This window comes from Macaca mulatta, chromosome 5 (assembly GCF_049350105.2).
Source record: "Macaca mulatta isolate MMU2019108-1 chromosome 5, T2T-MMU8v2.0, whole genome shotgun sequence".
Classification (NCBI taxonomy): domain Eukaryota; kingdom Metazoa; phylum Chordata; class Mammalia; order Primates; family Cercopithecidae; genus Macaca; species Macaca mulatta.
This window is the reverse complement of record NC_133410.1, coordinates 38,784,092-38,810,682: the sequence shown is the minus strand read 5'-3', so window position 1 is coordinate 38,810,682 and position 26,591 is coordinate 38,784,092. Positions and strand designations below refer to the sequence as shown.

General features: G+C 42.8%; 1 protein-coding gene across 4 annotated transcripts in view; it reads left to right on the top strand.

The window, feature by feature from the left end:
* SMIM14 (small integral membrane protein 14) overlaps nt 1-26,591 on the top strand; it is an 80,355-nt gene that overhangs the window by 35,251 nt on the left and 18,513 nt on the right. For all 4 annotated transcript variants that reach the window (XM_015138214.3, XM_015138213.3, XM_078003240.1 and 1 more), the window contains exon 3: nt 20,460-20,508. In XM_015138214.3, coding sequence (XP_014993700.1) covers nt 20,460-20,508 — 49 coding nt within the window. The remainder of the gene's footprint in view (nt 1-20,459; nt 20,509-26,591) is intronic.

The following is a 26,591-nucleotide window of genomic DNA, read 5'->3' as shown; positions in this document are numbered from 1 at the left end:
TGCAGTGGTGCGATCTCAGCTCACTGTAACCTCCACCTCGTGGGTTCAAGTGATTCTCCTGCCTCAGCTTCACAAGTAGGTGGGATTGCAGGTGCGCACCACCACACCCAGCTAATTTTTGTATTTTTAGTAGAGACGGGGTTTCGCTTTTTTGGTCAGGTGTCGAACTCCTGACCTCAGGTGATCTGCCAACCTCAACCCCCAAAAGTGCTGGGATTACAGGCGTGAGCCACTGAGCCCAGACTATGTAACACATTTCTGAAAACAAATCAGTTATTTGACAGAGGTAGATTTCAGAACAACAGGATTTGAATAGTTTCATTGAGTCGATTGTAGTGGAGTCTATAAGCTTAAATACAGGGCCATTTATATTATACTTTATACTTTTTATGTGCAAAAGGAAAAATTTGACCATTATTTACAGTGAAGTATATTCTTATATTATACATTATACTGGTTGAGTATCGCTTATCTGAAATGCTTGGGACCAGAGGTGTTTTGGATTAAAGCATTTTGGAATATTTGCATTATACTTACTGGTTTGACATCCCTAATCTGAAAATCCAAAATGCTCCAAAGAGCATTTCCTTTGAGCATCATGTTGGTGCTCAAAAAATTTCAGATTTTGAAGCATTTGAAGGTTTCAGATTAGGGATACTCAACCTGTAACAACATTTTATTGTTTTAGAATACTCTTGTATATACGTCAGTTAATAAAGGTAGGTACAAACATTTGCTCAAATATTTGAGTTGTCAATAACTAATAAGCAGGTTTTCTGCTGGCTCAGTGTTGCTACATGTAGTGATCAGAAATGTGTTTCTTGTCAGTGAGGTACTTTTTTAGAGTCAGCATGCACTAGGACTTGGAATCCTTAAGAATGCCTCAGAAGGAAAGGAATAAAATAAGAACTTATACATTAAATCAGATTCTTGAGGGTATAGAAATATAATGGTAATGTGATGGCTCTGATAACTTTATGTAAAAATAGATGAGTCTAAGGAGAGAATATTTGTATATGAAGCAACAAACCGATAGTTTTTGTTTGTTTGTTTTTTGACATGGAGTCTCGCTCTGTTGCCCAGGCTGGAGTGCAATGACCCAATCTTTGCTCACTGCAACCTCCGCCTCCTGGATTCAAATGATTCTCATGCCTCAGCCTCCCGAGCAGCTGGGATTACAGGTGCCTGCCACCACGCCGAGCTGTTTTTTATATTTTTAGTAGAGATGGGGTTTTACCATGTTGGCCAGGCTGGTCTCGAACTCCTGACCTCAGGTGATCTGCCTGCCTTGGCCTCCCAAAGTGCTGGGATTACAGGCGTGAGCCACTGTGCCCAGCCAATATTCTTTTCTGATAGGCTTTTCAACCTCTCATACATCCGTTATCATCATTTTTTTTGAGACATGATTTTGCTGTCACACAGGCTGTAGGGCAGTGGCACGATCTCTGCTCACTGCAACCTCTGTCTCCCGGGCTCAAGCAGTCCTCCTACCTCAGTCTCCTGAGTAGCTGGGACCACAGGCACCAGCCACCACAGCTAGCTAACTTTTTTTTTTTTTTTTTTGTAGAGGCGGTGGGGTTCCACCATGTTGCCCAGGCTGGTCTTGAACTCCTCAGCTCAATAAGTGCTGGGATTACAGGCCTGAGTCCCGCACTAGCCTTTTTTTTTTTTTTTTTTTTTTTTTGAGTCAGGGTCTTATTCTTTCCCCCAAGCTAGAGTGCAGTGGTGTGGTCATAGCTCACTGCAACCTTGAACTCCTGGGCTCAAGCAATCCTCCCACTTTAGCCTCCCAGGTAGCTAGGATTACAGGCATGCACCACCATGCCCAACTAATTTTTTACATTTTGGTAGAGATGGGATCTCCCCAGGTTGCCCAGGCTGGTCTTGAACTCCTGGCCTTAAGTGATCCTCCCACCTTAGCCTCCCAAAGTGTTGGGATTATAGGCATGAGCCACTGCACCCCACCTCATCCGTTATCTTCTACTTTTATACTTCAGAGGGCCTTTTTTCTTAGTACCTGTTGTCTGACAGCTCTATAGAACTCTAAGTTAACTCCCAGTCTGAATTTTTTTTGTTGTTTTTGAGACAGAGTCTCGCTCTGTCGCCCAGGCTGGAGTGCAGTGGCCGGGATCTCAGCTCACTGCAAGCTCTGCCTCCTGGGTTCACGCCATTCTCCTGCCTCAGCTTCCGGAGTAGCTGGGACTACAGGCGCCCGCCACCTCACCCGGCTAGTTTTCTGTATTTTTTTAGTAGAGACGGGGTTTCACCGTGTTAGCCAGGATGGCAGTCTGTATTTTAAAAGCAATTTATGTGCGGTTATACTTTTTTGCCGTTTGTTATAACTACGAGAATTTAAATCCCTGTGTGCTTAGGAAACTCACAGATGTAGTTACTGATACAGTATGACGACAGAACAGATTTATTCTCATTTTCTGAAAATGGACATTTAATTTATCTTTATATTAGAGTAACATCTTATTTCAAGTACTAGTTTGGAATTTTGGGGTTTTTTTGTTGACCTCATGTAATGTAATTGGGTTTTTTTGAAGGCCAGAGTATCATCACTTTTTCAGAATTTGAAGTTCTTATAGCAAGTAGACACCTGGAGATACTTGAGGATTTTAATGATTATTTACAGATTAGCTCATTAGTTGTATGCTGGGCTGTGGTTTAGTTTTGCCTATTCTGTGGAAATGGATGAGCTTTGCCAAGGAATATATACAACTTAGGAGCAGTTAGGATTTTATTATTAGTTCCTTTTCATAAATAATAAAGTATACTATATACTACTATAAATAATGCTCAAGTAAAGAGTATGATACATAAATCTCTTATGTTAAATTTTTTTTTTTTTTTTGAGACGGAGTCTCACTCTGTTCCCCAGGCTGGAGTGCAGTGGTGCGATCTCAGCTCACTGCAAGCTCCGCCTCCCGGGTTCAGGCCATTCTCCTGCCTCAGCCTCCCGAGTAGCTGGGATTACAGGCACATGGCACCACACCTGGCTAGTTTTTTTTTTTTTTTTCTTGAGACGGAGTTTTGTTCTTGTTGCCCAGGCTGGAGTGCAATGGCGCCATCTCGGCTCACTGCAACTTCTGCCTCCCGCATTCAAGCAATTCTCCTGCCTCAGCCTCCCGAGTAGCTGGGATTATAGGCGCCAGCCGCCACACTCGGCTAATTTTTGTATTTTTAGTAGAGACGGGGTTTCGCCATGTTGGCCAGGCTGATCTCAAACTCCTAACGTCAGATGATCCACCCGCCTTGGCCTCCCAGAGTGCTGGGATTACAAGCATGAACCACTGTGCCCGGCCTAGTTTTTGTGTTTTTACTAGAGATGGGGATTCACCATGTTAGCCAGGCTGGTCTCGAATTCCTGACCTCAGGTGATCCAGTGACCTAGGCCTCCCAAAGTGCTGGGATTACAGGTTTGAGCCACCACACCTGGCCCTTTTCCTGATTTAATAGTGTTACCAGTTAAGGTTCTTCATTATGAGTAATAGACATTCTGGATGATTAGGCTGGACACGGTTGCTCATGCCTGTAATCCCAGCATTTTGGGAGGCTGAGGCGGGTGGATCACTTGAGACCAGGAGTTTGAGAAAGGAGTTATTAAAGAATATTTTGTAGCTCACATTGGAGAGCCTGGCATGGGAAATAGGATAAAAGGCAGGGTAAGTGGTCAAAACTAGAACCAAAGTCATGCCCCAATGCCAGCTGGGCTAAGATGCGTATGCCTCTGGATTCCAGATTTTTGTGTATCCAGATGTTGACACATCTTTTCCATTTGGAAACTAATAGGCTTTTAAATTTGACATGTGTGTAACCAAATTTATCTTGCCCCTAAGCTTACATTCCTCTGTCTTCCCTATTTATTTCAGTATTCTGAATGTCCAGGTAACAATTTCGGTTCAATTATCTTTTACCCTCTCTCTCTCTCTTTTTTTTTTTTATTGTTGTTTTTGAGATGGAGTCTCACTCTGTTGTTTAGGCTGGAGTGCAGTGGCACGATCTTGGCTCACTGCAATCTCCGCCTCCTGAGTTCAAGTGATTCTCCTGCCTCAGCTGGGTGTGGTGGCGTGTGCCACCACGCCCAGGTAATTTTTGTAATTTTAGTAGAGACGGGGTTTCACCATATTGGTAGTATTCACCAAAACTACCAGGATGGTCTTAATCTCTTGATGTTGTGATCCACCTGCCTCAGCCTCCCAAAGTGCTGGGATTACAGGTGTGAGCCACCATGCCCAGCCTACCCTCTTCTTTCAACCCACGTCTGATGCAGAATCATCCTTTGGGTCAACCTTAAAAATACATCCAGAATCCAGCCATTTTTCACACCTCCAATGCAACACCTTGGTCTAATCTACCGTCATCTCTTGCCTGGATTGCTGCATTTAGCCACTTTATGGATTACCTTGTTTCTGCCTTCTTGCTACCCCCAAGCCCCTTCAAGTTTAGTCTCACTACAGCAGTTGAAGTGATCCATTTTAGTGAAGTCAGTAATGTTTCTCCTTTGCTCAGATTCCTACAGTATCTTCCATGAGACTCAGAGTAAAAAAACAAAATTTACATGGCCCTGTGTGATCTGTCCCCTTCCACCCTACTCTTCTCCTTTGCCCACTTTGTTCTAACAATTCTGGCCCACTTGCTGTTCCTGGAAAACAGGTCACATACTAAGGGTCAAGAATCTAAATGACTTTAGATTTCTTAACAGCAAAACTGGAAACTAAAAGGCATTGGCACAGTGGCTTCAAAATCCTGAAGGGAAATCATTACCAATCCAGCATTCTGTATCCAGCCAATCTCTCAATCAAGTTGGGGGAGTATGCTTTTATAGAAAGTTCCTAGAGGATGAACTATTTTTCACTGAAATGAAGGCATAAGCCAAGAAAGAAGACTAGGAGTTTGAGTATAGAAAGCAGATCTAGCACAGATGAGAAACAAACTACCTTTCAGGATGATGGTGAAGGGACATCCCAGGGTGGCAGCTGTGCATCAGGACAACAGGGAGCTGACTTAGTTGCGGGGGAGTCGGGGGAGCGGGGTCACATGGCTCTGGGAGAGACTTCTTTAGAAAGATGGATTGGTGGCCGGGTGCGGTGGCTCAAGCCTGTAGTCCCAGCACTTTGGGAGGCCGAGACGGGCGGATCACGAGGTCAGGAGATCGAGACCATCCTGGCTAACACGGTGAAACCCCTCTCTACTAAAAAATACAAAAAAGTAGCCGGGTGAGGTGGCGGGCGCCTGTAGTCCCAGCTACTCGGGAGGCTGAGGCAGGAGAATGGCATAAACCTGGGAGGCGGAGCTTGCAGTGAGCTGAGATCCGGCCACTGCACCCCAGCCTGGGTGGCAGAGCAAGACTCCGTCTCAAAAAAAAAAAAAGAAAGATGGATTGGTACAATACCTGGTGAGTCTAGACATCTCGTGATCTAGGGAACTGTGAACAAATTTTGAAAAGTCATAGAAACATGCAAAAAAATGTACTAACTTTAAAGAAACACATGAAATAGTACAGAAAAGAAAAAGTAATTACAGTATAGTTTACTGTGTGGCTCAACTGTGAAGAACATTTATATAGTTATAATAATGTGATAATTGAGTATTGAACTAAACAACTTTATGATACAACTATTATTAGGGGATGGAAAGTATACACGAGGTCAGGGAGAAGTAGATCTTCACACTCTATACTGGTACGTCTGTGGATATTGTTTAACATGGAAAAATCAAGAAGTTGCAATAATGCATATTTATATATAAAAGACATGGAGGTAAGCAGTAAAACAATCAGCTAAAAGTTGAAAATGGTTGCTTCTGGAGGCAGAAGTGGGTAGGAGGATGAAAAATTACTATTTTTCAGAACAAACCTTACAGAACTGTTTGACTCTAAATTGTGTACATGAATAACTAAAACAATTAAAACTACCAAACAAAACAGAAAGCAAAACCTTTCAGTGAGTGCAAAAAGGAGGAATAGGTCTACTGAGTAGCTGGATCTGTTGTACCTCTTTTCCCTTCTATGCAATACTAAGTAACTGGCTTAGGCCTTTGCTACCAGGCTAAAACCACAAGAGTTGTTGTCTAAGACAAGTAGAAAACTTTTCTGGGGGAGGATTCCTAGTTGTATGTTAAGGACCAAGAGGGAAACCAAGGAAACCCCAGACTCTCTACAGTGGCTGTAAATAAAGTAGGAAGGAAGAGAAAAAACGCTTGGTTTTGGAATGAAATGTACTATAAAGTCTTGTAATGAAGTCTTCCTTACTTTGAGAGTTAAGAGGCTCTTTAGGGCTGGGCGCGGTGGCTCAAGCCTGTAATCCCAGCACTTTGGGAGGCCGAGACGGGCGGATCACAAGGTCTGGAGATTGAGACTATCCTGGCGAACACGGTGAAACCCTGTCTCTACTAAAAAATACAAAAATTAGCTGGGCGAAGTGGTGGGTGCCTGTAGTCCCAGCTACTCGGGAGGCTGGGGCAGGAGAAGGGTGTAAACCCGGGAGGCGGAGCTTGCAGTGAGCTGAGATCCGGCCACTGCACCCCAGCCTGGGCGACAGAACCAGACTCCGTCTCAAAAAAAAAAAAAAAAAGAGGCTCTTTAGCCTGCCTGCGTACTTCCTTGATTAGGGAAGCTGTCTGTATACCCTAACTGTTCATTGAGCTAGTCCTTCACTAATGTGAGCAGAAAAACAGGCAAAGTAGTTGAAGAAAATAAAAGGACCATGATGTAGTTAGAAGACAAGCTGAAATAAATACTTACAAACCGGAAAAATCATGAACATTATGGTTATAAATGCAGACTCGTACATGTTTGTTTTGTTGGGTTTAAATACCTCCAGTGACAGTCTGGCCAACATAGTGAAACCCTGTCTCTACTAAAAATACAAAAATTAGCTGGGTGTGGTGGTGGGCACCTATAACCCCAGCTACTCGGGAGGCCGAGGCAGGAGAATCGCTTGCACCCCAGAGGCGGAGGTTGCAGTGAGCTTAGATGATGCCACTGCACACCTCAGCCTGGGCAACAGAGCAAGACTCCGTTTCAAAACAAAAAACAAAAACCACCAGTGACAATGACTTTCTGAAATGGAGGACAGGTCTTGGTAGAGCTTTAAATAAAACTAAGTACAATTTTTCCTGATTTAAATGCTAAAGTCCAGTTAAATTCCTTGAAAAGTCAATACCATCTAAAAATTACTTTATATTTTTCTGTCAGATGAGGTTAGATTATAGGCTCAGGGTTTTCATTTTTGTGAACGTCTGGTAGGACATTTTTAAGCCATGTAGGATGCAAGCCAATCACAACAACCAAAAACCTGCTTCTCAGATGTCCAGAATACCCTAAGGGAGTCATTTGGATGCATAGGGGAACCAGTGAGAGGAGAAGCAGGCTTAAAAAAAAAAAAAAAAAAAAAGGAAACCTGGGCCAGGCACCATGGCTCATGCCTGTAATCCCAGCACTTTGGGAGGCCAAGGAAAAGCAGATTGTTTGAGCCTAGCCTGGGCAGTATGGCAAAATCCCGTTTCTACAAAAATTACAAAAATTAGCTGGGCATGTTGGCACACACCTATAGTCACAGCGACTTCAGAGGCTGAGGTCGGAGGATTGCTTGAGCCTGGGAAGCAGGGCTGCGATGAGGTGTGATTGCACCACTGTACTCCAGCCTGGGTGACAGTGAGAATACAAAGCTATTATTAGAAATACAAAGAGAATTTGATAAACTGATATTTTAGAAGTATCAGAGAAATGCTAGCGAGTGCCATAAAAAGCCTTTGCAGGCGTGTGTATTGTTGAAGTCAGTACAATGTGTTTGTAAATACATAAAAAAGGTTCAAAGGGCTATACCTCAGACAGGGGTTACAGTGGGGAGGGTTTGAAGGGGGCCTAGTCCATTGAAAACCTCTGATGTAAGAACTAGGATTTCTTTTTACAGATGAGGAAACTGAAGTAAGTTACTTTTCCCAGGTGTTGGAACTGACCAGAGAGTGGCAGAGACATGTTCAATCCTGACCATTTAGCTTCCGGCTGTTTCTTCAGCATCGTGTTCTTCTCGGTTGATCTCCTTTAAGCACCTTAAAAAGCACTATATATGCATCTGGGCCCGATGGCTCACGCCTGTAATTCCAGCACTTTGGGAGGCTGAGGCGAGCGGATCAGCTGAGGTCAGGAGTTCAGGACCAGCCTGACCAACATGGAGAAAATAGCCAGGCATGGTGGCACATGCCTATAATCCCAGCTACTCAGGAGGCTGAGGCAGGAGAATCGCTTGGTCCCAGGAGGCGGAGGTTGCGGTGAGCTGAGATCACGCCATTGCTCTCCAGTCTGGGCAATAAGAGCTAAACTCAAAGAAAACAAATAAAAAAAGCACTATATATGCAATCAAGGGTGGGGTAGAGGAATAGGAGGAAGGAACAGGAGGCATACTCTTCACTGTATTTTTATATTTTAAAACCATATGAATGCATTACCCACTCAAATAATTAACCTAAAAATAAAACTTCCTAATCATCTTATACAGATATATACAAAAATTAGTAATTACAGGCCTGGCATGGTGACTCATGCCTGTGAACTCAGCACTCTTCCCAAAGGAGGCAGAGGCAGGCAGATCGCTTGAGTCTAGGAGTTTGAAACCAGCCTGGGCAACATGGCAAAACCCCTTCTCTACAGAAAATAAAAAAATTAGCCAGGTGTGATGACGTGTGCCTGTAGTCCTAGCTACTCAGGAGGCTGAGGTGGGAAAATGGCTTGAGCCCAGGAGGCAGAGGTTGCAGTGAGCCAAGACTGTGCCACTACACTCTAGCCTGGGCAACAGAGTGAGACTTTGTCTCAAAAAAAAAAAAAAAAAAAAAATCGTAGTTACAGAAAACTTTTTCACTGAAGAAAAAAATCTTTAAATGCACCATAGTTATATGTACACTACAATGTAGCTGTTCAACAATTCTTATAAAACTTCTCCTTACCTTGATTTATACATTGGTAGGATTTGTTCTCATAAGAATGTTTTAAAAAATCTATAAAAATAAAAAAAAGTATTATCTCATGAAGCTTTATGGGCACTAACAGTGGTTGACACTTCTCTTACTACTCACTCATCACTGCTTATATGTAAGTTTTAGTACAAAGAATATAAATCTGGCTGGGTTCACGCTCATAATCTCAGCACTTTGGGAGGCAGAGGCGGGAGGATTGTTTGAAGGCAGAATTTAGAAACCAGCCTGGGCAACAAAGTGAGACACCCTGTCTCAAAAGAAAAAAGGGAGGCAAATGACTATCTTTCTGCTCTATCTGTATTTTTCCTTTATTTTTATTTTCAGAGACAGGGTCTCATTGTGTCACCCAGGCTGGAGTGGAGTGGTGTGATAGTAGATCACTGCAGCCTTGAACTCCTGGGCTCAAGTGATCCTCCCACCTCAGCCTCTGGAGTAGCTGGTTCTACAGGTACACACCATTGTGCCTGGCTAATTTTTGTATTTTTTTTTTTTTTGTAGAGATGGGGTCTCACTGTGTTGTCTAGGCTGGTCTCACACACCTAGCCTCAAGCTTCCTCCTGTTCCACCCTCCTTAAGTGCTAAGATTACAGTTGTGAGCCACCTCACTAAGCTTCTCTATGTTATTATAGGGGTATTTTAAAGTACACATTATAGGGCCGGGTGGGGTGGCTTACGCCTGTAATCCCAGCACTTTGGGAGGCTGAGGCAGGCAGATCACTTGAGGCCAGGAGTTTGAGACCAGCCTGGCCAACATGGTGAAACCCTGTTGTTAGTAGTCTCTACTAAAAATACAAAATTTAGCTGGGCATGGTGGCAGGTACCTGTAATCCCAGCTACTTGGGAGGCTGAGACATGAGAATCACTTGAGTCTGGGAGGTGGAGGTTGCAGTGATCTGCTGTCACACCACTGCACTCCATCCTGGGAGACAGGGAGACTGTCTAAAAAAAAAAGTACATGTTATAAACTAATAGTGTTTAAGTTCAAGACTGATATGATTGCAGTACAAAGAATGCCCGTTTTGGGGTGCTGGTGACAAGATTTTACTCACTTGGCATGGGTCCTTCCTATGATTTAATTACATCATTGAGTTACAGCGAGTGTTAGACTATTCTTAATGCAGTTGTATTTTGCCAGGTGTATGTATGCTTCTGTTTGTCTCAGGAATGTTCAGAAACACTTAAAAAATTGAGGTATTATCTCACATCATGGACTTTTTTCTTTCCTAATCTAATACAGTTGGCCCTTCGTACCTGTGCTTTCTGGATTCGTGGATTTAGTCAACTGTAAATCAAAAATATTTTAAAAATAATAATACAAATAATAAAACAATAGCATAACCACTGCTTACGTAGCCTGTACATTGTATTAAGTATTGTAAGTAACCTAGAGACAATTTGTCTGTGGGAGGATGTTCATAGATTGTATGTAAATACTATACAATTTTATATAAAGGATTCAAGTGTCTGGATTTGGAATCTGAGGGGGATTCCTGGAACCAAGCCCCTGTAGATGCCGAGGGATAACTGTACTTTAATTAGAGATTTAGTGCTTTATAATACTGGCTAAAAGGACTCAAAAAGGTAGATAAGAATAGATGAATTCTTTCTTTCAATGACAGTGAATCTCTTTCAGTGACAATCTGGGTATCTTCATCATGTTACATATAATTCTGTGTTATTTAATAGGGAAAATGCCCCGTGATAATATGGATTTTTTTTTTTTTTTTTTTTTTTTTTTTGAGGCAGAGTCTCGCCCTGTCTCCCAGGCTGGAGTGCAATGGCGCTATCAGGGCTCACAGTAACCTACGCCTCCTGGGTTCAAGCAATTCTCCTGCCTCAGCCTCCCGAGTAGCTGGGATTACAGGCGCCTGCCACCATGCCTGGCTAATTTTTGTATTTTTAGTAGAGACGGGGTTTGGCCTTGTTGGTCATTCTGGTCTTGAACTCCTGACCTCAGGTGATCCGCCTGCCTCAGCCTCCCAAAGTGCTGAGATTACAGGCCTGAGCCACCACGCCCAGGTGCTAACTATGGATTTTTAGTGATGTAGTAGTAGAATACTAGTATAAGTATAGAAAGTTGCCTACACAAAATCCCTGTCTAATCATAAATCATTCTTTTTTGTTTTTTGAGTCAGAGTTTTGCTCTTGTTGCCCAGGCTGGAGTGCAACGGCGTGATCTCGGCTTGCCGTAACTTCCGCCTCCCAGGTTCAAGCACTTCTCCTGCCTCAGCCTCCTGAGTAGCTGGGATTACAGGCATGTGCCACCACACCCATCTAATTTTGTATTTTTAGTAGAGGCGGGGTTTCACCATGTTGGTCAGGCTGGTCTCAAATTCCCAACCTCAGGTGATCTGCCCGCCTTGGCCCCACAAAGTGCTGGCATTACAGGTGTGAGCCACCATGCCTGACATAAATTATTCTTTTAAGTTGTCTGGTATTCTTTATAAAACAAGAAAAAGAAAAATCAGGTATTTCCTTGTAACTACTTTAGTGTTCTTTTTTTTTTTTTTTTTTGAAACGGAGTCTCACTCTGTTACCTGGGTTGTAGTGCAATGGCACGATCTCGGCTCGCTGCAACCTCTGCCTCCTGCATTCACGCGATTCTCCTGTCTCAGCCTCCCGAGTAGCTGGGATTACAGGTGCACGCCACCACACCCGGCTAATTTTTTGTATTTTTAGTAGAGACAGGGTTTCACTATGTTGGCCAGATTGGTCTTGAACTCCTGACCTTGTGATCCACCCACCTCTGCCTCTCAAAGTGCTAGGATTACAGGCGTGAGCCTCCATGCCCGGCTGCCTACTATTCTTTTTTAAAAAATAACTCATATCCTTATACCAATGAAAACAACCTGGAGCGGAGATTTTTCTTCCATTGAAATAATTTGCTTCTGGCTTCACCCTCTTCTCCTGTTGTTCTGCTTCACTGGCTGTCTTGGTATATAGTTTCTTCTATTAATGATAAGAATTCTAGAAAGAGAGAGCAGATGGATTTAGAAATGTGAACTTGGATTATGCTCATATGTTTTTCCTGTTCTGTTGGAATCTAAGATTTTGGAATGCAAGTAATCCTCTTTATTTTTATGTTTTAATTGTTGAGCTCTGTATTTCAACTCTTAATCTAAACAGCATAACTAAAACTTCTACATCTTTATTGAAATTTGTTTCTGGGCCAGGCGCAGTGGCTCACGCCTGTAATCCCAGCACTGTGGGAGGCTGAGGTGGGCGAATCATTTGAGGTCAGGAGTTTGAAACCAGCCTGGTCAACATGGTGAAAACCCATCTCTGCTAAAAATACAAAAATTAGCCGGATGTGGTGGTGGGCACCTGTAATCCCAGTTACTTGAGAGGCTGAAGCAGGAGAATTGCTTGAGCCCGGGAGGCGGAGGTTACACTCTGCAGAGATTGTGCCATTGTACTCCAGCCTGGGTGACAGAGCGAGACTCCGTCTCAAGAAAAAATAAAATAAATTTGCTTCTGTAATAAAGTACTGTAAAAACATGTGATTTGGGAGACCCTTGGTCAGATGCCTTTTTATAGGCCTGAATGCCCTGTAAATTGTGATGTCTACTATACTTACGTAAGTCACTTTAAGGCCCGTTGGACCTTTCCTGGAAGAAAAATATCTGTGTCTGGAAGGTTTCTTTGAGAGAGTTCTCTATGCAGCAAATGTATTTTTGCTAGTTATGTTAAAACTTTTGTAAAATATTTTTCTTTCTTTGTTTTTGTTTCTATTTTTAAAATATTTAATTATATAAATAATATATGAACATGTACTTTCAAAAAATATCAGTACATTAAAAGTAAGGCTGAACTCCCTTCTCCATACTTAGCTTTTATTTCCTACGTTCCCAGATGAATTGGTTTGTATTTTCCCAGATCTTTTTAAGAAATATGTTTTTAGATACTATGGAATATGTATATTTTCCTCAATTTAATAGTATTTTGCATTTTTCATGTTGCTATGATAGCTTTTTTAATCGTGTGATAACTTTCGAGTTTTATTTTAATCAGTAAGGAAATTTCAGTGGACTACTTTGTTTCAAATCTTAATCATTTTTTAAAATCAATATCCAGGCACTAGAAGACATAGAAGGCACATAGCCTTCTACGGTTAGCAATACAATTGGTCTTACCAATTTTGAACTGTGTATTTAGGATGTAAAGTTATGTTTTATTTATTTATTTAGAATAGAGATGGGGTCTCCCTATGTTGCCCAGGCTGGTCTCAAACTCCTGGCCTCAGGCAATCTTCCCTTCTTGACCTCCCAAAGTGCTGGGATTATAGGCGTGAGTCACCACCCTCAGCCAACAGTTTCTTGTGTATTATTCCCATTATTATTATTGTATAACAAATTTCCCCAAAACTTAATTCCATAGAACTAAGTTCATGAACTAACTTCGTTCACTAAGCTGACAGACTGTGTCTGGAATTCATACAGCTTGTCTGCTGATCATTGTTTGTGTTCTTAGCTAGAAGACATAGAAGTTGAGGGCAGGAAGTATCTGGAAGCTTGGTTACTCACTGTCTGATAGTTGATGCTGGTGAGTGGCTGGAACCTTAGCCGGTATTCTCAGAATGTCTACATAGGGCCTTTTCATGTGGCTGCTTGGCCTCCTCACAGCATGGTGGCTTGGTTCCAAGGGAGAGCATCCCTCCTGAGAGGAGATGGGGGAGGGAGAGAACTTAGTCTAAGAAGTCACAACACCTTTCCTGTATTCTTGGTGTAGCAGTCACGAGCCTGTCCAGGTTCAAGAGGAGGGCAAATAGATTTCTCTCCTTCCTTCCTCCCCCCTTCTTTTCTTCTTCCTTCTTCCTCGTTTCTTCTTTCTTTAACAGGGTCTTGTTCTGTCACCCAGGATGGAGTGCAATGGCTTAACCATAGCCTGGGCTCAAGCATTCCTCCTGCCTTGACCTCCCAAAGTGTTGGGATTACAGGCATGAGCCACAGAGTCTGGCTAGATTTCACCTCTCAATGGGGAGTGGCAAGATTCTAGAAGAGCATATTTGACTTTAAAATAATTCTGTGTCTGTTTTTTGTGGCTGTTTTTGGAAAATATAGATAGACACATACATCTTTCTAGAATTTTTTTTTTTTTTTTTTTAGATGGAGTCTTGCTCTGTCTCCTAGGCTGGAGTGCAGTGGCGAGATCTCGGCTCACTGCAAGCTCCACCTCCCAGGTTCATGCCATTCTCCTGCCTCAGCTTCCCAAGTAGCTGGGACCACAGGTGCCTGCCACCACGCCCGGCTAATTTTTTTATATTTTTAGTAGAGACAGGGTTTTACTGTGTTAGCCAGGATGGTCTCCATCTCCTGACCTCATGATCCACCCACCTCGGCCTCCCAAAGTGCTGGCATTACAGGCGTGAACCACCGCGCCCAACTCCTTCTAGAAATTTAATATGCATATGCGTATGTATATAGTTTATATTTTTGTTTTACATAGAAGGCATCATAGTATATATACATGCTATGGACTAAATGTTTGTGTACCTACCCCCCAAAATTCATATGTTGAATCCCTAATTCCCAACGTCCTGGCATTTGGAGGTGGGACCTTTGGAAGGTAATGAGTTCATGAGGGTAGAGGCCTTGTGATAGGATTAGTGCCCATATTAGAAGAGACAGAAAAGAGATGATCCTCTTCTCTACCATGTGAGGATGGAGCAAGAAGACCTCTATCTGCAAGCCTGTAAGAGGACCCGTACCAGGAACCAAATCAGCTAGAACTTCGATCTGGGATTTCCCAGCCTTCATAATTGTCAGAAATAAATGTTTGTGTGTAAGCTACCTGGCCCAAAGTATTTGTTGTTGCAGCCTGAACTAAGACAAAAAGTGTTACTAAAAAGTGGGATGCTACTATAACAAATACCTAAAAATGGGGAAGTGACTTTGCAACTATGTAATGGATATAGGCCGGAAGGGTTTTTAAGTGTATGCTAGAACAAGCTGATATTTGCTGTGAGGGACTGTTGGTAGAAATAAGGGCATTAAAGGTAATTTTGGAGAGGGCTCAGCAAGAAGAGAGGAGAATGGTAGAGGAAGCTTCCATCTTACATAATACATAAATAATCATGTACAGAATTTTAGTAGAAAATAAAGGCCATTCTGATATGGTCTTAGAAATGAAGAACGTTACTGGACAATGGAGAAAAGGCAATCTTTGTTACAAAGCAGCAAAGAACTCAGCTGAATTATGTTTGTGTTCTAGTGTTTTCTAGGTGGGAGGTAGAACTTGTGAGTGACGAAATTGGATATTTAGCTGAGGAGATTTCTAAGCAAAATGTTGAAGGAATAGCTTGGTTCCTCCAGATTGTTTATAGCAAAAATTGAAAAGAGGGAAGCCAATCAAAGATGGAATTATTAAGCAAAAAGGAACCACAACTTAAAGATTTGGAAAATTCTCAGCCTGTCCACATAACAAAAAGAAAGTTCACAAGAGAACACTAAAGGTAGTGTTTCCCTTTGGAGTAGACAAAATCAGCATCACTAGTACCACTGTTTTCTCCAAGTAAGAGAAAATTGAGATACATTGTAAATTAGGCCTCTCTGCTTAAGAGTTGCATCAAAACCGTGAGATTCTCAAGTTGGGTGTGGTAGCACACACCTGTGGTACCAGCTACTTGGGAGCCTGGGGTGGGAGGATTGCTTGAGCCGGGGAAGTGTAGGCTGCAGTGAGCTGTGATTGTGCTGCTACACTCCAGCCTGGGCACCAGAGCAAAACCTTGTCTCTTAAAAAACAAACAAAACCCCCCAAAACTAAAATTCTCCTGTTTTACTGGATACTGGATACATGGTTTCTGAATGCTTTAAAAGACTACGATTTACCTGTCATAGGTGTTTGAATTCAACATATTGAATATATATCCCAGCACACTTTGCTTTGCCAAACACCTTAAGTCCTGGACTAGGAATGTGGCTGTGATACTTTGGCATTTCATTATTCAGAGCCTAGAGCATAGCCTGTTTGTGAATATGAGGAATGTAGCCGTCAAGCACAGAAGAGAAGGATCCAACACCAGCTCTTGGCAAGATGTCTCAAAGACTCACCGTAGCTTGGTCTAAGATGAAGTTGCTTTTCTTAGCCAGGATCCTGATAATTTCTTTCATTCTTGATTGTGTTTGTGAGTATGTGTACACAGGCACTCATTTTTCATTTAAAACTGAAAGGAGGCCAAGCACAGTGGCTCACACCTAAATCCCAGCACTTTGGGAGGCCGAGGAAGGAGGATCACTTGAGATCATGAGTTCAAGACCAGCCTGGCCAACATGGTGAAACCCTATCTCTCCTAAAAATACAAAAATTAGCCGGGCATGATGGTGCACATCTGTAATCTCAGCTACTTGGGAAGCTGAGGCAGGAGAATCACTTGAATCCAGGAGGCGGAGGTTGTGATGAGCCAAGATTACACCACCGTACCCTAGCCTGGGACACAGAGCCAGACTCCGTCTCAGAAAAAAAAAAAAAAAAAAAAAGGCTAAAAAGGCTCCTGTCTATCCAGCAGTGAGCTAAAGACTGTATCCTTTTCTACTGAAAGGCATAATTTGACTCCTGCTTTTCCAGCTCCCTTTACCTAGGAAAAATACTTAAGAACCAACATACTTTCCATATTAAACTGGCATCATTTCTCTAATTACCAATTGTGTGTGAGTAATTGGTTCTATAGATACTTATATAGCAGGAAAGAGTATAGATACATTACTCTTTTTTTTAGCATCAAAGGGAAGGCTCCTCCTCTTCCTGGTAGAAGGAGGAGAGATTAGTGCTGAAGAAAAACACTAGTCATGTTCATCTTAAAGACTACTGAGTGACGGCTGGGTACCGTGGCTGACACCTGTAATCCCAGCACTTTGGGAGGCCGAGGTGGGTGGATGACGAGGTCAGGAGATCGAGACCATCCTGGCTAACACAGTGAAACCCCGTCTTTACTAGAAATAGAAAAAATTAGCTGGGCGTGGTGGTGGGCACCTGTAGTCCCAGCTACTCGGGAGGCTGAGGCAGGAGAATGGCGTGAACCTGGGAGGCGGAGCTTGCAGTGAGCTGAGATGTGCCACTGCAGTCCAGCCTGGGCAACAGAGCGAGACTCAGTCTCAAAAAAAAAAAAAAAAAAGACTCCTGAGTGACAGGCTGGGTGCAGTGGATCACACCTGTAATCCCAGCACTTTGGGAGGCCAATGTGGGCGGGTCACAAGGTAAGGAGTTCGAGACCAGCCTGACCAACATGGTGAGGACCAAATAAGATAATAAATTAAAGTTGTTAGTATAGTATTTAGCATATAGCAAGTTCCCAGAAATATTTATTACAATTGCCCAACACAGTGGTGCACACCTGTGTTCTGTTACTCAGGAGGCTGAGGCAGGAGGATCACTTGAGTCCAGGAATTTGAGACTAGCCTGGGCAACATAGGGAGACCCTGTATCTAAAAATAAATAAATAATTTTTAAAAATTGTTGCAACAGTTGCGATTATGTGGAAGTCTGCATATCTTAAGACTAGAAAAGAATACATAGTAATGATAATTGTATTAAGGCAGTGAGTAAATCCACATTAACTTCTGTTTGTAATCCCAGCACTTTGGGAGGCCGAGGTGGGTGGATTGCTTGAGCTTAGGAATTTGAGACCAGCCTGGACAACATAGACCCTGTTTCTATTTCATTAAAATTAATTTTTTAAAAAATATTTTCTTCACTGGGCTTGGTGGCACATGCCTGTAATCCCAGCACTTTGGCAGGTGGAGGCTGGCAGATCGCTTGAGCTCAGGAGTTCAAGACCAGCCTAGGTAATATGATGAAGTCCCATCTCTACGAAAAGTACAAAAATGTGGCACCTGTAGTCCCAACTACTTGGGAGGCTGAGGCAGGAGGATTGTTTTAGCTGTGATTATGCCACTCATCTCTAGCCTGAGTAACAAAGTGAGACTCTTTAAAAAAAAAAAAAAAAAAAAAAAAACTGCTTTCTCATTCTTATTCAAACAAGACTAGTTTTTTTGTTTTTGTTTTTGTTTTGAAACAAGGTCTACCGCCACCAGGCCTGGCTAATTTTTCTATTTTGTAGAGATGAGAGTTTCGCCATGTTGCCCAGTCTGGTCTCAAACTCCTAGGCTCAAGCGATCCTCCTACCTCAGCTTCCCAAAGTGCTAGGATTACAGGCACGAGCCACCGTGCCTGGCTCCAAACATCGAATAATTTACAAAATGATTCGTTTAGTTGTTAATTCCAATACTTGTTTAGTTGAGGTCATAATTTGTATGGCACAGTAATAAAAGCTAACATTTCTTGAGTGGTTACTGCATTTCACATCTGTTACCCATTTTAATTCTCACTAGTACTCTTAGATATAGGTGATATTATATCCCCATTTTACCAGACGAGGAAACTGAAGCTTAGAGGTGTTAAATTACTTGCCCGAAGGTCTTGAAACTTAGAAACTTGCAGGGCCAGGTGCTATGGCTCGCACCTGTAATCCTAGCACTTTGGGAGGCCGAGGCAGGCAGATTGCCTGAACTTAGGAGTTTGACACCAGCCTGGGCAACACAGTGAAACCCTGTCTCTACTAAAATACAAAAGAAATTAGCTGGGCATGGCGGCATGCACCTGTAGGGAGGCTGAAGCAGGAGAATTGCTTGAACCCGGGAGGTGGAGGTTGCAGTGAGCTGAGGTCGTGCCACTGCACTCCAGCCTGGGCAACAGAGTGAGACTCCGTCTCTAAAAGAAAAAAAAAAAAAAAAGTTGCAGAACCAGACTTTAAATCTAGGCCTGTCATTCTGCAGAGTCATGCTGAACCAGCTAAGCACTACTGCACCATAGTTGCCGTCCCAAACAATTGCAAGTGTGGCTTACTACTCTAATGGAGAGGGTGTAGTTAGTAATGAGACTGACTTGGAAAGTTATATGCCCCTCATTCTCTTTACTATTTATTCATTTCTATATTAAGGTTTATGAGATTTTCATTTTTAGACATCCTAAAATCTGTCAGCATAGGTTGTATGCTCATAAAAGGATGGTTTATAATATAGATAGATGGGCCTTTTCTTTTTTAACTTTCTTTTTAAAATTGATAATCACATGATTTTAAAACTATATAAAAAGATAGACATTGAAAAATTTAGCTTCTATTTCTGTCGCTCTTCTCTACTCCCCCATTGTACCTTCACTCATAACTCCTTTTATTGGTTTCTTATCTATCCAACCACTGATTCTTTGTGCTTCCTTTCAAAGATGCATTTTCTACAAATAGAATCTGGGTTTTTTTTTCCCTTTATCTGCTTCTAATTTTCAATGAGAAGAAAAATCTCTTTAACAAAGGTTTTACTCTTCTAGTTCTCTACGGTTCAGCACTTTCCTTTTGGGATGCCTAATTATATATTGGTAGCAAGAATTTGTGTCATGGGTGGTTTTTAAAAAATCATTTAATTTAAATGGGTCAGTTGCAACAGATCACAGTATATTTGAAAATTATTTTGGGTAGGAAAAAAAGTAGACAGTCCCTCAGAGTATTCTGTGTTTGTGTATGATTTTGAAGATACACTCTTGGACAGCATTCATTAAAAACCAAAACATGGTGAGCAGGTGTGGTGGCTCACGCCTGTAATTCCAGCACTTTGGGAGGCTGAGGCAAGTGGATCACCTTCGGTCAGGAGTTGAAGACCAGCCTGGACAACATGGTGAAAGCCCATGTCTACTAAATATACAAAAAAATTATCTGGGTGTGGGGGTGGGTGCCTGTAATCCCAGGTACTCGGGAGGCTGAGGCAGGAGAATCGCTTGAACCTGGGAGGCAGAGGTTGCCGTGAGCTGAGATCGCACAATTGCCCTCCAGCCTGGGCAACAAGAGTGAAACTCTAATAATAATAATAATAATAACCAAAACATGGTTTGTCACTAGACTGGTCAACATAGTAAGACCCTACAAAATGATTTTTTAAAAATTTCTACAAAATGATTTTTAAAAAATTACCCAGGCGTGGTGGTACACACCTGTAGTGCCAGCTGCTCAGGAGGATGAGGCAGGAGGATCACTTGAGCCCAGGATGGCACCACTGCACTCCAGCCTAGGCAACCGAGTGAGACCCTGTCTCAAAAAACAAAACAAAACAAAACATGATTTTTTTTTGTTTGTTTTCAGGCAAGGTCTTACTGTGTCACCCGGGCTGGAGTGCAATGGTGCCATCTTGGCTCGCTGCAACCTTCACCTCCCAGACTCAGGTGATCCTCTTGCCTCAGCCTCCTGAATAGCTGGGACTACAGGCACACACCACCACACCTGGCTAATTTTTGTGTTTTTTGCAGACATGGGGTTTTGCTGTGTTACCCAGGCTGGTCTTGAATGCCTGAGCTCAAACAATCCACCCGCCTCAGCCTCCAAAGTGTGGGATTACAGGCGTGAGCCACTGCACCCGGCCAAAACATGATCTTTCTAATAATTATTGTCCACTTTTGTTGAAGTCTAATAGCTAACTTCCCTTTCTTATTCATTGTAGTTACGGCAGTCCCAGTCTTACTGCACAGACACAGAGTGTCTTCAGGAATGTAAGTACCGCTGAGACAGGAGGAAGGATGGCATTGGGGGCGGAATTAGAGGCCAGATGCCTGTGAATATTTTTCAGAATGTATTCTTACATTGCCTATTCTGGTGGTTACCAAAAAAAGAAAAAAAAAACAAAAACAAAACTGACACAAAAGAAAGAAATTATTCTCATAGTTTGCTCTTTAATAAGAAAATGGTTCTCCGTAATGTATTTGCTACTTGTCTATTTCATTCTTTAACTTAAAATTTTTTTTCATGACTCAAAAACCCTGTTTATTGCAGAACATTATAAAATAAGTATGAGGAAAAAAATGGCTGGGTGCGGTGGCTCACACCTGTAATCCTGGCACTTTGGGAAGCTGAGGCGGATCGCTTGAGTCCAGGAGTTCGAGATCATCCTGGGCAACATGGGGAAACCCTGTCTCTACAAAAAATACAAAAATTAGTGGGGTGTGGTGGTGCACAACTGCAGCCCCAGCTACTCCTGAGGCTGAGGTGGGAGGATCACCTGAGCCGGGGGAGGTTGAGGCTGCAGTGAGCTGTGATGGCACCACTGCACACCAACCTGGGTGACGGAGTGAGACCCTGTCTCAAAAAAAAAAAAAAAAAAAGAAAGAAAGGAAAAGAAAGAACTTCCAGAATACTTAATGATAACCACTGTTGACAAATTCGGGTATATGCTAGTCTTTTTTCTTGGTAAATATGTCTATAACAGGGCACTGTGGGCAGGTGTAACTGGGGCATCAAAGCTGCTTGCACAAACCATTCACTCTCTTCCTAACATCTATTTGCATCTGTTGGCAGGCTTGAGAATTCTTTTTTTTTTTTTTTAAGAGACAGTGTCTTACTTTGTCGCCCACACTGAGAGCGGTGGTGCGATTATGGCTCACTGCAGCCTTGACCTCCCAGGCTCAAGTGATCCTCCCACCTCAGCCTCCCTAGTAGGTGGGACTACAGGGATGCACCACCATGCATGGCTAATTTTTCAGAATTTTTTGTAGAGTCAAGGCCTTCCCATGTTGCCCACACGAGTCTCGAACTCCTGGGATCAAGTGATCCTTCTGCCTCGGCTTCCCAAAGTGCTGGGATTACAGGCGTAAGCCAGCATGCCCGGCCACTGAGAAATTCTTAGGGGAGGAGGCCATTCTTTTCCATGTGTGGAAACTTTGGGTGGCTGTGGAGTTCATTCCTTTGGCTCTGACATTCACATGCGTATCAGGGAATTTGGCAGTGGAGAAGTTTCTCCACATGGCTTTATGGGCAGTAGTGATGGTAAAGTGAGAATCAGTGGAAAGATGAATACTGCATGGTATATGTAGGTGACAGACTTGGTGGCCATTATGTGACACATCTTTTTTCAGGATACTCAGAAATATTTTGAGAGATGCTTTAAGGGGAACTAGTAAAATAGTATTTAAACCAATCCAGTCTTGTATCAGAAGACTGCAAGAAGGAAAGTATGACATTCACAGGATGGTGAAGCCTGGCATAATTACATTTCATATAAACTTACAGAAATGGGATCACATTGTATGTGTTATTTTTCACTACTTATAAAATATCAACATATATTTGTCTTACTATTTATTGAGCCAGGCATTGTGGCGTGCTCCTGTAGTCCCAGCTACTTGGGAGACTGAGGCAGAAGGATCACTTGAGCCCAGGAGTTTGAGGCTGCAGTGAGCTATGATCATGCTACTGCACTCCAGCCTGGATGACAAAGTGAGATCCCATCTCAAAAAGAAAAAAATTACTGATTAAATAATAATTCATCGTGGGGAAGCACCAGTGTTTAAATGATTTCCTTTTACTAGAATCTTAGGTTACTGATCCATTTTTTGCTATTATAAACAACACTTGAACATTCTTTGTGTGCATATGTTGGGGAGGACAAATAATTTTTTCTTCAACCTCTGAGTTCTTTGCTGAGACACCCTATAACAAAGGATAGATTGCCGGGCGTGGTGGCTCACGCCCATAATCCTAGAATTTTGGGAGGCAGAGGCAGGCAGATCAGTTGAGGCCAGGAGTTTGAGACCAGCCTGGCCAACATGGAAACCCTGTGTCTACTAAAAATACAAAAATTAGCTGGGCGTGGTGGCACGTGCCTGTAGTCCCAGCTGCTCTGGAGGCTGAGGCACCAGAATCACTTGAACCCAGGAGGCACAGGTTGCAGTAAACTGAGATCACACCACTGCATTCCAGCCTGGGTGACAGAGCAAGACCCTCTCAAAAAAAAAAAAAAAAAAAAGATAGATGAACAAGGGAAAAGCAAGTTTAATGTGTGTGGCGTGGGAGAAACCTCAGTGCAAAGTAACTCAAAGCAGTGGCTCAGAACTCTGGCTTATGTAGCATCTTCAACAAAGAACAATACATTTGTGGAAAAAGGGCAGAACATAGGAAAGAGATTTTAGGCTTCGAAGGATAAGAAACTGGGAAAGTGGCCAGGCGCGGTGGCTCAAGCCTGTAATCCCAGCACTTTGGGAGGCCGAGACGGGCGGATCACGAGGTCAGGAGATCGAGACCATCCTGGCGAACACGGCGAAATCCCGTCTCTACTAAAAAATACAAAAAACTAGTCAGGCGAGGTGGCGGGCGCCTGTAGTCCCAGCGACTCAGGAGGCTGAGGCAGGAGAATGGCGTAAACCCGGGAGGCTGAGCTTGCAGTGAGCTGAGATCCAGCCACTGCACTCCAGCCTGGGCGACAGAGCGACACTCCATCTCAAAAAAAAGAAACTGGGAAAGTAAATATTTGGGAGGAAACTAATGGAGTAAGGTTTGTTTGCAGACTCCTCTGGTGCTGTCTCTGGGCTATTAAGTCTGTAGAGTTGTGTATAAAGGAGAGTTTGTATCCTACCTTTAGGCAGAAAAGAGGGGAATAGAGAAAGCTTTTCTTCTATTTGCTACTTCCTAATTGCCTACAGCTCAAAAATAATTCTTTCTTTCTTTCTTTCTTTTTTTTGAGACGGAGTCTTGCTTTGTTGCCCAGGCTAGAGTGCAGTGGCGCAGTGTCAGCTCACTGCAACCTCCGCCACCCAGGTTCAAGCAATTCTAGTGCCTCAGCCTCCCAAGTAGCTGGGATTACAGGCATAAGCCACCATGCCTGGCCTCTCAGAAATAATTTCTATGTGAAAGAGGCATATTTTGGAGTGATACGTTCTGGTTTTCTTCACACATTTTAAGGCTATTTACATATTGCCAAATTGCATTTATTAGTAGGTTAGTTGCTGATATGTAACATCTCCGAAGCAGAGCTGCCAGTTTATTATGTATATGAAACTAAAACAAGACACAGTAAGGTAATCTTAAAGAGACTTGTATACATTATGATTTTTATTACTTTGTGAACTGGGTGTCCCATCAAATTCCACAGATATAACAACTTAGAGAAGTGGGAGCTAGTGCAGTGCCTAGCCTAAAGTAGAACTTTGGTCAGAACTTAGTCCATTTGGACGATATATATGCCTTCAAGACAAGAAAGCAATAGAAACATGCATTGTTAGGACAATGGGTGGTGGTTCCCTCCCTCCAGACTTCTTTATGTTACTTCTCCAGTAGCATTCATTAACCTGCAGTGTACAGCTCAAATATTTGCCTCAACAGGTAAAGCTAAAACCTGTTTTCCTAGTTGAAAATAATTTTATTGAACCTCCCCATGGGAAAACAGGTGTTTATTACCTGTGCGGCTTTTGTGACTCTTGAACCAGCCCCACCTATAACCAAATATATTCATTCCTGTAGGTAAAATGTGACTTCCTAACTCTAAAAAGAAAGGTGAAACTTTGAACGTTCATTTAGGCATATCGGCAAGTTTTTCTTTCCCTCCAATTCTTTTAGCAGTTGGTAAAAATCCTTTCTGAGAGCTAGGCTTTTAAATGGTTAAACAGTAGTTTACTGTGAGGGATAGAATTATTTTTCTTTTTTTTTTTTTTTTTTTTTTTTGAGATGGAGTCTAGCTCTGTCGCCCAGGCTGGAGTGCAGTGGCCAGATCTCAGCTCACTGCAAGCTCCGCCTCCCGGGTTTACGCCATTCTCCTGGCTCAGCCTCCTGAGTAGCTGGGACTACAGGCGCCTGCCACCTCGCCCAGCTAGTTTTTTGTATTTTTTAGTAGAGACGGGGTTTCACTGTGTTAACCAGGATGGTCTCGATCTGCTGACCTTGTGATCTGCCCGTCTCAGCCTCCCAAAGTGCTGGGATTACAGGCTTGAGCCACCGCGCCCGGCCATTATTTTTCTTATATTCTAAATTTTCTCCAGTGAGCTTATACTTTTTTCTTAAAATAATAAAACATATATTTTGTAGCTGTCTTTATATTTAGATACATGTGTTACTATTCAATTGGAAAAAGTTATTTTTTAAAATTAAATATGTGTTTTAAGCTTGTGGGAATTGGAGGCTTCATAAGAATTGAAATAAGCCTTGAAGAAATATATGTTTTATTCTCTTCTCCTGACTTGTTTTTTACATTGGTTACTTTGGTTCACTTCTGCCTTTCATTTCTGTAGTTCTATTTTGTATACATTCCATTGTCTTATTTTTTTACTCTTCCCCTTTTCACAGATGTTATTCCATTGTTTTAGAACAGTGTTTAATCATTGTGATATCAGAAATGTCATTTATTCGTTTAGTCCTAGAAGCAGCTGCTGGGTAGATTCAACGTTGTTAAAACACAGACCAAAGAGTAAATGGTGAAGACATATATAAATGTGTGTGTGTATATATATATATATATTTTTTTTTTTTTTTGAGATGGAGTCTTGCTCTGTTGCCCAGGCTGGAGTGTAGTGGCGCGATCTCAGCTCACTGCAACTTCCGCCTCCTAGGCTCAAGCTATTCTCCTGCCTCAGCCTCCCAAGTAGCCAGGATTACAGGAATGCACTAACACACCTGGCTAATTTTTTGTATTTTTAGTAGAGCCGGGGTTTCGCCATGTTGGCCAGGCTGGTCTCGAACTCCTGACCTCAAGTGATCCACCCACCTCCGCCTCCTAAAGTGCTGGGATTACAGAGGTGCGCTACCTTGCCCAGCCCGTATGTTCTTATTTATACAATCTATTTGGGCGTTAGCATTTGGCACTGAATATGGTTTGGGGTGTTTTTGTTTGTTTTTTGTTTTGTTCTGAGACAGGGTCTCACTTTGTCACCCGGGCTTGAGTGTAGTGGAGCAAACACGGCTCACTGCAGCCTTGACCTTACAGGTTCAAGTAAACCTCCCATTCAGCCTTTTGAGTAGCTGGGACTACAGGAGCATGTCACCATGCCCGGCTAATTTTTTTTTTCTTTCTTTCTTTTGAGATGGAGTCTTGCTTTTGTCGCCCAAGCTGGAGCCCAATGGCATGATAGCGCACTGCAACCTCCACCTCCTGGATTCAAGCAGTTCTCCTGCCTCAGCATCCTGAGTAGCTGGGATTACAGGCGTGTGCCAGCATCCCCAGCTATTTTTTTTTTTTTTTTTTTTTTGAGACAGTCTCACACTGTCACCAGGCTGGAGCACAGTGGTGCAATCTCAGCTCACTGCAATCTCCACCTCCCGGGTTCAAGCGATTCTCCTGCCTCAGCCTCCTGAGTACCTGGGACTACAGGCGCGTGCCACCACACCAGCTAATTTTTGTACTTTTAGTAGAGACAGGGTTTCACCATGTTGGCCAGAATGGTCTAGATCTCTTGACCTCGTGATCCACCTGCCTCGGCCTCCTAAAATGCTGGGATTACAGGTGTGAACCACTGTGCCTGGCCTAATTTTTGTATTTTTTAGTAGACACAGGGTTTCCCTATGTTGCCAAGACTGGTCTTGAACTCCTGACCTCAGGTGATCCACCCACCTCGTCCTCCCAAAGTGCTGGGATTATAGGCGTGAGCCACCGTGCCTGGCTGCATTGTGTCTTTCTACCTGCTGTCTTCTTTCTTGGTGCCTCTGTCTGTCCCCCTGACCTCTTAGCTTTTATTTTTGGAATGCTCCAGGACTCAGCCCCTGGATCATTTCCCTTTCTAGACACTCACTCGCTTGGTGATCTCATCTGGTCTCATGACTCATTACGTGTATGCTGATGACTGTCTTTTGGGCATTTCCACTGGGATGTCTCACA